General features: G+C 42.4%; 1 protein-coding gene across 5 annotated transcripts; it reads right to left on the bottom strand.

Moving 5' to 3' along the window:
• Window positions 1-1624: 1624 nt before the first annotated feature.
• LOC119332508 lies at window positions 1625-5208 on the bottom strand. Of its 5 annotated transcripts, none has more exons than XR_005160983.1 (5): window positions 4792-5208; window positions 4479-4698; window positions 3689-3832; window positions 3235-3318; window positions 1625-1846 (listed from the first exon to the last, which is right to left on the bottom strand). XR_005160983.1 is itself a non-coding variant. In XM_037605688.1 (5 exons), the coding sequence occupies exons 2-5, from the start codon at window positions 4574-4576 to the stop codon at window positions 1786-1788; spliced, it is 303 nt and encodes a 100-aa protein (XP_037461585.1). In that variant the 5' UTR covers window positions 4577-4693; window positions 4790-5206; the 3' UTR covers window positions 1625-1785. The 5 variants fall into 5 exon arrangements, 3 of the variants coding, with proteins under 3 accessions (XP_037461585.1, XP_037461584.1, XP_037461586.1); XM_037605688.1 differs by having other exon boundaries at window positions 4563-4693; window positions 4790-5206; XM_037605687.1 differs by having other exon boundaries at window positions 4563-4698; window positions 4792-5206.
• Between the last annotated feature and the right edge of the window lie 5628 nt (window positions 5209-10836).

The following is a 10836-nucleotide window of genomic DNA, read 5'->3' as shown; positions in this document are numbered from 1 at the left end:
AATATGTTAGGTAGCATTCCACATCAAAAATTCTGTTTTTATCATTTACCTACTCGAGGACGAGCAGGAATTAAGCTTGGGGATGCTTGATACGTCTCCAACGTATCTATAATTTTTGATTGTTCCATGCTATTATATTGTCAACCTTGGATGTTTTATATGCATTTATATGCTATTTTATATGATTTTTGGGACTAACCTATTAACCTAGAGCCCAGTGCCAGTTTTTGTTTTTTCGTTGTTTTTGAGTATCGCTGAAAAGGAAAACCAAATGGATTCCAATTGACCTGAAACTTCATGGAGATCATTTTTGGACCAGAAGAAGCCCACGGAGTACCGGAGATGGGCCAGAAGAGTCCCGTGGCCACCATGAGGGTGGGGGCGCACCCTACCCCCTGGGCACGCCCCCTACCTCGTGGCTGCCTCGGGGACCCCCTGACTTGTTCCCGACTCCAACACCTCTTATATAACCCAAAATTTCCAAAAAGAAACCTAGATCGGGAGTTCCACCACCCCAAGCCTCTGTAGCCACCGAAAACCAATCTAGACCCGTTCCGCCACCCTGCAGGAGGGGGGGAATCCCTCTCCGGTGGCCATCTTCAGCATCCCGACGCTCTCCATGACGAGGAGGGAGTAGTTCTCCCTCGGGGCCGAGGGTATGTACCAGTAGCTATGTGTTTGGTCTCTCTCTCTCTCTCTCTCTTGTGTTCTTGATGTGGCACGATCTTGATGTATCGCGAGCTTTGCTATTATAGTTGGATCTTATGATGTTTCTCCCCCTCTAATCTCTTGTAATGGATTGAGTTTTCCCTTTGAAGTTATCTTATCGGATTGAGTCTTTATGGATTTGAGAACACTTGATGTATGTCTTGCATGTGCTTATCTGTGGTGACAATGGGTTATCACGCGATCCACTTGATGTATGTTTTGGTGATCAACTTGCGAGTTCCGTGACCTCGTGAACTTATGCATAGGGGTTGGCACACGTTTTCGTCTTAACATTCCGGTAGAAACTTTGGGGCACTCTTTGAAGTTCTTTGTGTTGGTTGAATAGATGAATCTGAGATTGTGTGATGCATATCGTATAATCATACCCACGGATACTTGAGGTGACATTAGGGTTTTGGTTGATTTGTGTCTTAAGGTGTTATTCTAGTACGAACTCTTGAATAGATCGATTAGCACTACACCACAACACTACATCCCCAACAGCCAGGTTGGTGGGGAATACAACTTGTTCCAACAGACAGTCGGTCGGCGACTGCTTGATGGCTATGGAATATCTTTCCCGACCAACAGCCTGTTGGGCCTACCATGGGCCTTTCCCGACCAACAGTCTGTTGGGGCAGCTAAGGGCCTTTCCCGACCGACTATTGGATAGGGTATTCTTTCCCATTCAACATTCTGTTGGGCCTAGCATTAGTCTTTCCCAACCGACTACAAGACGGGGTTTCTTTTGCCAACCAACAATCAGATGGGTTTTTTTTTTTGCCGAACAACAGTTCATTAGCATTTTGTTTAGCCAACCACAACTTCAATTAACATATGGTACTGATTGTCACATACATATAGTTAATGTGCTCTAAGCATAATCACCCAAACACCATACATCAGGCTCACATCGGGACCATCAAACATTTTTTATTCCATTAAGTAATTGACACATACATACATTTCAATCTGTTCTAAACAAAACCACTGAGACACCATACATCAGGTTTACAAAAGGACAGCCAAAAGATGCAAGTATGAGACATCAGTTGTACAAAATGAAAGCTAAAACATCTAGTTGACGTGGATCGTTGGCTTCATGGTTCCTTGTGAGTGTAGTCGTTCTGTTTGCTTCCTGCAAAAGTTAATCAATTCGCAATTATAATACACTATTAGAAACTATACTACAGTACCAAAATCAACATACAGGATCATCGCATTCTCAAAAATATAAATAGTAATAAATACAGAGAATTCAATAATCATGTGTTAACAGTAACGTTGATCCTCAGTTGAGATTGTTAGCACTAATCTCAATATTTTGTCTCCGCGTACTTATTTTGCTTTCGTTATGCATGTAACATAGATGGTCTACGAGAATATAGTTGTCGAAGCTTAAATCGAGTGGGCGGAGGAGGTGAGATACCGGGCTGCCGTGCGATGCGGCGCGCATGGTGAGATGCCGATGGCGGTGTGAAGCCGCGATGCTGTGCGATGCAGCACGCCCTGTGAAGCGGCAAGGCCTTGACGACTGGAATGGCTGGACAAATATCAGCTAGAGGAGAATAGGCAAGTTAGTTTGTTTGTTAGCTGCATGGCTGCTGACCAGGTGTGTGGCCGTTAAGTGGAGCTGCGCAAGTGGACATGCATGCATGTAGGGATTACCAAGTGCATGGAGTTAGTTGTGTGAGTGGGCGTGAGTTAGTGCCTAGACGTGACGTTAGTGGCCGGATGTGGCGCCTGAGTGGTGCGTGAAGGTTAGCTCCCCATGTATATATAAGTTACAATGAGAAAAGAGAAAAGAGGCTGAGAGGGCTCGAGGAAAAATGAAGCATATGTGCTTTTCACCAGGAGACAAGGCAAAGTTAGTTTTCTCCATGGTGAAGTGTTTGTGTGTGTGTTTTCTGCCCTGGTGTGCGTGTCCTTGTGTTATTGAGAGAAGATAGAAACCACAAGAGAGATGTGAGAGGAAGAAGAGGTGCTGCCAGAGGCAGCGCCAACAGAGATCACCCCAGCCGGCCCACCATCTCCATAAGGATTTGATAGGTCAGCAAAGGCATTTGTTTCTTCTCTTTAAAAATAAGATATATTATTCTATTGGCATAGGCAAAAAATTGGAGTGCGCATGATCTTGAGGTAGCAGAAGAGTTTGAAGCATCTATTTGTGTTTATAAATTAATTCTGTAATATATAAATCATTGATTCGTCTGCATTTGTGTTACTGCCAGCATCTCATTCTTAACAGTCTACAGTTTGTGAAACCATTCTCATTGCAAAATTGCCAAAAACTAATAAGAAAACCCAACCTTCTTTTTAAAGGGACCTGCTTATCCACTAACTACAGTTACCTGAATAATTTTAGCATTCAAATTAGTAGCATTACCAAGCTTGGGTTCAATAAATAATTTTACATCAACTTAATTCAAAAGGATCAATCTAATATAGTATGCATATTAAGAAGTTACATCAGTTTGCAATGAACATCATTCCTATCCGCAGCAAGAGTTTTCAATGTGCACAAACCTTGACAAATGATGTCCGGTCGTCGGCTTGCCTCTCACCATACCAGGATGTGCGCCACTCAAAATTCCTGAACAATAGTGGTTGCTATTCAACCGAAACAGGAGGATTCAGGCTAACCAGCTGAAGCAGAATAAAAGATGCACCAAAACAAGCTAGAAACGATGTGCACACGTCAGCATGCATCCTTACAAAAGGAGCACGTAAGAGATTTCTTTTTACCAAAACGAATAAGAGAAAAGAATGGCGCTGAACTAAACAAAGGGAAGTAACCATAAGTTGAGCAATATTGTTAAAAACGACAATCAACAAAACTCATTGGAATAAGACTTAAATTACATGGTCGAATAAGATCTCCTTATCTCGATGAATCTCAAACTGGTATTTTGATATCTCAATAAATCTGAGATTCAGAGTTTCTAAAAGCTGCAATAATGCTTTACAAATTAGAGCTTACCTAAAAGTAAAGAATATCTTGCCCAGAAGCCGAGATAGGGACTCATTGAGTATGAGTATGACTATAAACTGCAAACTGCACGCTAGCTCTAATCTTGGTTGAAAGTTTTGAGAGCCAATTCTGAAGGCATCAGACTGCCAGTACCTGCAACATCTCAAGTAATATGAATACCAGTTTTGTGTAAATCATGTACTAACATTAAAAATCAATGTTGAATTTACACAACCATACTGTCAGCAACAAAGGCATGAATGAAACAAAAAGAATGTGGCCTATCTTATAATAGTAGGAAGAGCAACATAAATCCATATTCTCCTTGCAATGTGGCTTATCTAATAAAAGTACGAAGAGCAAAATAAATCTATGTTCTCCCAGCATTCTATGGTGCATGTTCTGCCTTGTTTGTGAGCAGAAGAATATGCAGGCTACTGTGAAAGTCAAGCTGTGCCTAACAATAAACATTCCAAGTTTCAGATAGGATATGAACCAAGAAAGTACTGATTTTCTATACAGACATCACACTTGTGGTGTGATTTCCGCGAAGAGGTGCAAGTTGTTGGCGGCGTGGGATGGCTCGTGCGTGCGTGCGTGCGTAAAGTAATGAATTTTCATATGATGAATACCCTTGTATTGACCTTCAGGCACACATAGCATAATATGATAGTCTGGCAAGGCACACATAGCACACAAACTACAACTCACAAGCTCTAAAGTTCACAAATCAATCACAACCAGTTCATAAAAAATAGTAGCTAATTTAGGTTTCCTGCAACACTATTGAAAGGAATACCTGTAGCATAGATTCTTTTTTTCAGTAATAGCATCAAGCTTGTTCTTCTCAAGTTCTCATATCCAGAAATCACACGAGATGTACCTCTTAGACTGCATTGCCGGCTACCCCATTAGCAGATAGAGCCCCTGTTTTTGATGCTCTGCTTGTTGCTTGAGCTCGAGCTCACATCCAAAACGATGCTTGCTGGATAGAAGTACTATTCCAAGTCATGGCTGATCTGAACGGAAAAGGGAAAAGCAAATAAATCAACTAACGGCAGCACCGATTGGGAATGGGTGGAGAGGGAGAGGAGAGTGAAAAGAACGCACACCACCGGTGGGAGGGGAATCACCAGCAGTCAACGACCAGATCCTTCTTCGAACGAACCGGCGAGCGCAGATCGGAGGAAGCCCATGGCATGGTGGCGGTGGTGGCGGCCCCTGGGTGACGACTGACGAGCGAGGGCGCGAGTGATCTCTCTCGCAGGTGACCCACCTCTCCCTCCCCCCTCCCTCTCTCAGCCCCGGATCTGAGAGGGATGGCGGCGTCCACCACCGCGCCTTGGCCTCTCCCCGAACTCTAGCGCAGGGTTAGTAGTGTTTGGGGCCTAAGCAGTGGGGGTGCAGGAGGATGAAGGAGACAGGTGACGGCGTGGTGGAGACGGTGGGCGGTCGGCGGCGTGCGGGCGGCTAGCTAGCAGGCGGCGGCGGAGGGACTGCGTGAGAGGATTTAGGTTGGGGGATTTGGATTTGGTCGTGGGCTCGTGGCACCTATCGAAGGCCGAATGAAAAAATAGGAAGGAGGCTTGGCGCTAAGTTTTTGGCCCGCGCGCGCAAAGACGGGCCGGACAATTGGCGATGAGCAGTCGGTCGGCATTAATCTCCGACCAACAGTCTGATGGAGATGTAAGCTTTCCCGACCGATAGTCCAACGTGAAACATTCAAGTATTGCCGACCGACGGTTGGACACAATACATCAGTATTATCGACTAACAGTTAGATAGAAGTTTTCTCGACCAACAATCTGTTGGCAAAATTGACTTTTCCCAACACACATCGGTAGGGAAATCTAGTGTGTGGTGTAGTGTAGAAAGAATAACTTTCAGGTGGTTTCGTACCCTACAATAATCTCTTCGTTTGTTCTCCGCTATTAGTGACTTCGGAGTGACTCTTTGTTGCATGTTGAGGGATAGTTATATGATCCAATTATGTTATTATTGTTGAGAGAACTTGCACTAGTGAAAGTATGAACCCTAGGCCTTGTTTTCTAGCATTGCAATACCGTTTGTGCTCACTTTTACCACTTGTTACCATGCTGTTTTTATATTTTCAGATTACAAAAACCTATATCTACCATCCATATTGCACTTGTATCACCATCTCTTCGCCGAACTAGTGCACCTATACAATTTACCATTGTATTGGCTATGTTGGGATACAAGAGACTCTTTGTTATTTGGTTGCAGGGTTGCTTGAGAGAGACCATATTCATCCTACGCCTCCCATGGATTGATAAACCTTAGGTCATCCACTTAAGGAAAATTTGCTACTGTCCTACAAACCTTTGCACTTGGAGGCCCGACAACGTCTACAGGAAGAAGATTGTGTAGTATACATCACAACGTTTGATGTGTGAAGAGGCAGAGCAATGCCTTGGCACACGGTTTGGCCACGCTGACCAGGAGCACATGCAACCAAGAGATGATGTCAGATGTCCCGCATAGCTTACGACCTCTGATGACATCTGAATGTAATGCGCTCTCTGAGTAGAAAGTTTCTACTCTAATCTAAAAAAGAATATGTGGGCAGATGGCGAGGGAGAGGGAGGGGCAGATCTGGGGACTGCAGGAGCATGCATACTAGAACTTGAACTCCGGGAGCCTCCTGATGAAGTGCTTGAACTTGCCGGATCCATGGTTGGGGAGGGCGTGCCCGTCGTGGGCGGTGGAGGGGTCGAGCTCGGGGTCGACCATGGGGGCGAGGAAGCCGATGGGGAGGTAGATCCTGAGACGACGGCGGCGACAACGAGTGTGCCGGCGTGGGCGGTGGCGGCAGCGACGACGATCGTGCCGACGTGGGCGGTGGCAGCGGCGACGAGTGTGCCGGCGTGGGTAGCGGCCGTGTGGAGATTGTGGGGGGGAGTAGCTCGACCGAGGGGTGGGGTGAGATTGGTGAGAGAGAGATTTTTTAGGTTTCGCGAGAGAGAGTTTGGTGGGGTGGATGGTGCGGCGGTGGACACGCTCAGTAGTAGCGTGGGTCTCTCACCTGCGCTTTAGCTATTCACTTAGTAGTAGCACTGGTTTTACAACCTACACTACTACTATGTTTTGTCTCCTAGGGATATATATTAATAGCGTGTGTTTTTTTGACGAGCGCTACTAGTAATTAGCATTAGCCTGGGGTAATATAGCGCGCTACTAGTAAGCGTCTACCTATAAGCTATTTCCCAGTAGTGATCCCATCTTGGGGCCTTTTCCGGTGATCTGCCGGAGGGGGAATCGATCATGAGGGGATTCTACATCAACACCATTGCATCCTCGATGAAGCGTGAGTAGTTTACCACAGACCTTCGGGTCCATAGTTATTAGCTAGATGGTTTCTTCTCTTTCTTTGATTCTCAATACAAAGTTCTCCTCGATGTTCTTGGAGATCTATTCGATGTAATACTCTTTTGCGGTGTGTTCGCCGAGATCCGATGAATTGTGGGTTTACGAACAAGATTATCTATGAATATTATTTGGTTCTTCTCTGAATTCTTATATGCATGATTTGATATCTTTGCAAGTCTCTTCGAATTATCAGTTTAGTTTGGCCTTCTAGATTGATCTTTCTTGCAATGGGAGAAGTGCTTAGCTTTGGGTTCAATCTTGCGGTGTCCTTTCCTAGTGATAGTAGGGGAAGCAAGGCATGTATTGTATCGTTGCCATCAAGGATAAAAAGATGGGGTTTATATCATATTGCTTGAGTTTATCCCTCTACATCATGTCATCTTGCTTAATGCATTACTCTGTTCTGATGAACTTAATACTATAGATGCATGCTGGATAGCGGTTGATGTGTGGAGTAATAGTAGTAGATGCAGAATCGTTTCGATCTACTTGACATGGACGTGATTCCTATATTCATGATCAATGCCTTATATATCTTCATAACTATGCGCTTTTCTATCAATTGCTCGGCAGTAATTTGTTCACCCACCGTAATACATGCTATCTTGAGAGAACCACTAGTGAAACCTATGGCCCCCGGGTCTCTTTCTTATTATATTGCATCTCTTTTATTTACATCACATCTCGTTTACTATTTTGCAATCTTTACTTTCCAATCTATACAACAAAAATACCACAAATATTTACTTTACTATCTTTATTAGATCTCACTTTTGCGAGTGACCGCGAAGGGATTGACAACCCCTTTATCGCGTTGGTTGCAAGGTTCTTGATTGTTTGTGTAGGTACTAGGTGACTTGTGCGTTGTCTCCTACTGGATTGATACCTTGGTTCTCAAAACTGAGGGAAATACTTACGCTACTTTGCTGCATCACCCTTTCCTCTTCAAGGGAAAACCAACGCATGCTTAAGAGGTAGCACTCAGTAAGTGGTATCTGATGGTTTTCAGCTTATAAATCAAAGCTCACTTCAGGAGGATTATTTGTAGGCAAGAAATTAAAGATCCGAACAAAGATGTTTCTGAGGATTTGGTGCTGGTCACACTCATCTGTGATGAAGTCGGTGAGGCCGGCGTTGGTAATATATTGCGTGAACTCCTCAAGAATTCCAGTCTTTTGCAGGAATGGGTGTGTGACCATTCGCACGGCCGTACCTCCACCAACCTCCGAGGGTGGAGATCAGTGTCAGAAGACTCCCCAATAACACCCTTGGAGTTTTTCTTAGAGCCAAACTTCCTGAAGATATTTATGTCCGTGTACAATTTTCTGAAAAAATAAAAAAATTGAAGTGACAAAAAATTGTCAACAAAACTTTGTAAGATTGATAGCAACTACTCATAGGGATACATAGAGGCCATAGCAGGCATTCAAACTACTTAGAACACTAAGAATTTAACATGAAAGCACATCTACAGCAGCACCAAGAGTAGCTAATTAGTCAAAGTATAAACCACTAAAACAAAAACTAATTGGACAAATGGTGGAGTTACATACCAAGCAACAATCCCCCGAAATAGTTTCAGAAACGGAGCTTCGAGCAAAGAGATCGAAATCCTCGGGTTTGAGCTCAAGAACACGAGAGAGAGAGCAATGGGGATTTTTTTTCTGGAGGTAAGTGATGATTTGCTACGAAGAGGTGAGTGAGGGGGGCCACGTAGAGACCACAGCCCACCAGGGCGCGCCTGGGGGTCCTGGCGCGCTTAGGTGGGTTGTGCCCACCTGGTGCACCTCCCTCTGATGTTTATTGCACCAAAAATTCTCAAATATTCACAAAAAATCATATTAAATTTTTAGGGCATTCTGAGAACTTTTATTTTTGGGTCATTTCTTATTGCACGGGAAATTCAGAAAATAGACAAAACATGGCATTTTATTTTATTAAACTAATAAAAACATAAAATAAAAAGTAGGGACAGAAGGTAGTGCTTACTAAATTCATCAACTTCATACTGTTAAAAAATGATCCATTAATAAGGTTGATCAGATCTTATTAACAACCACTTTGGATTAGCATGAAATCGAAGAACTTTCGTAAATCACTAAGTTACCTCAATGGGGATATGCATTTCCCCAACAATAAGCATTTCATATTTCTTTTTGATAGTAGGTAGAGGTATTTGAAAACTTCCAATAGTTTGTCGGAGATTTTTCAATAACATTAATACCATTCACTTGGAATTGCTTCTTCGGAAAGTGCACCATATGCTCATTGCCATTAATATGAAAAGTGATCTTGCTTTTATTGCAATCAATAACAGCCCCTGCAGTATTTAAGAAGGGTCTACCAAGGATAATCGACATGTTGTCGTCCTCGGGCATCTCAAGTATAACAAAGTGAGTCAAAATAGTAACATTAACAACAACAATGGGCATATCCTCATAGATACCGATAGGTACGGTAGTTGATTTGTCAACCATTTGCAAACATATTTCAGTAGGTGTGAGTTTATTCAAGTCAAGTCTTTTATATAAAGAGAAAGGCATAACACTAACACCAACTCCTAAATCACATGAAGCAGTTTTAACATAATTCTTTTTGATAGAGCAAGGTATAGTTGGTATTCCCGGATCTCCAAGTTTTTTAGGTACTCCATCTTTAAAAGTGTAATTAGCAAGCATAGCGGAGATTTCACCTTCCGGTATTTTTCTCTTATTTGTGATGATGTCTTTGATATATTTTGCATAAGGAGGCATTTTCAAGATATCAGTCAAGCGAGTACGCAAAAAGACTGGCCTCAGCATTTCAGCAAATCGTTCAAATTCTTCATCATCATTCTTTTTAGTTGTCTTAGGTGGAAAAGGCATAGGTTTTTGAACCCACGGTTCTCTTTCTTTACCGTGTTTTCTAGCAACAAAGTCTCTTTTGTCATATCTTTTATTTTTAGGTTGTGGGTTATCAAGATTAATAGGTGGTTCTATCTCAACATCATTATCGGTTCTTTTTCATTGGTTGGTTAAGAGTTTTCATGAACCTCATGATTATCTTTTTTATTATCATGAGGTGAGTGTTCATTACCAGATTGAGTTTCAGCATTAGCGACAGAAACTTCATTATCATTATCAGGAGCTTTCTCTATTTCAGGTTCACTAGGAGCATGCAAAGTCCTATCATTTTTCTTTTTATTCTTGTTTTTAGAAGGACTAGGTGCACTAGTCTTAGCTCTTTGTGAATCTTGGTCAATTCTTTTAGGGTGTCCCTCAGGATAAAGTGGTTCTTGAGTCATTTTACCTCGTCTAGTTGCAACTCTAACAGCAAAGTCATGCATATTATGATTCATTTCATCAAGTAGTTCTCTTTGAGACTTAGCCACTTGTTCTAATTGAGTTTGAACCATATAAGCATGTTTTCCAACACCTCTAACATAAATTGATATTCTAAATAACAAGTCACTCAAGCGAGCAATCATATCATAATTATATTTCAGTTGTTTCATAACATTTGCATTGAAGTGATCTTGTTTTCTAATGTAGTTTTCAAACTCATAAAGGCATTGACTAGGATGCATATTGTGAGGATTATCATTATCGTTAAACTTCATAAGAGAATTTACCTCTACCACCTAGGCATTGGTGGTGTATTAAGCCCATGTATTTCTTCAATAGGAGGTAAAATTTTAACATCCTTAGCTTTAATACCTTTTTCCTTCATAGATTTATTTGCCTCTTGCATATCTTCGGAACTGAGATATAATATACCCCTCTTCTTTG

The sequence above is a fragment of the Triticum dicoccoides genome, chromosome 7A (genome assembly GCF_002162155.2).
Source record: "Triticum dicoccoides isolate Atlit2015 ecotype Zavitan chromosome 7A, WEW_v2.0, whole genome shotgun sequence".
NCBI lineage: Eukaryota > Viridiplantae > Streptophyta > Magnoliopsida > Poales > Poaceae > Triticum > Triticum dicoccoides.
Note: the sequence above shows the minus strand (reverse complement) of the source record. Positions and strands in the feature narration are given on the sequence as shown.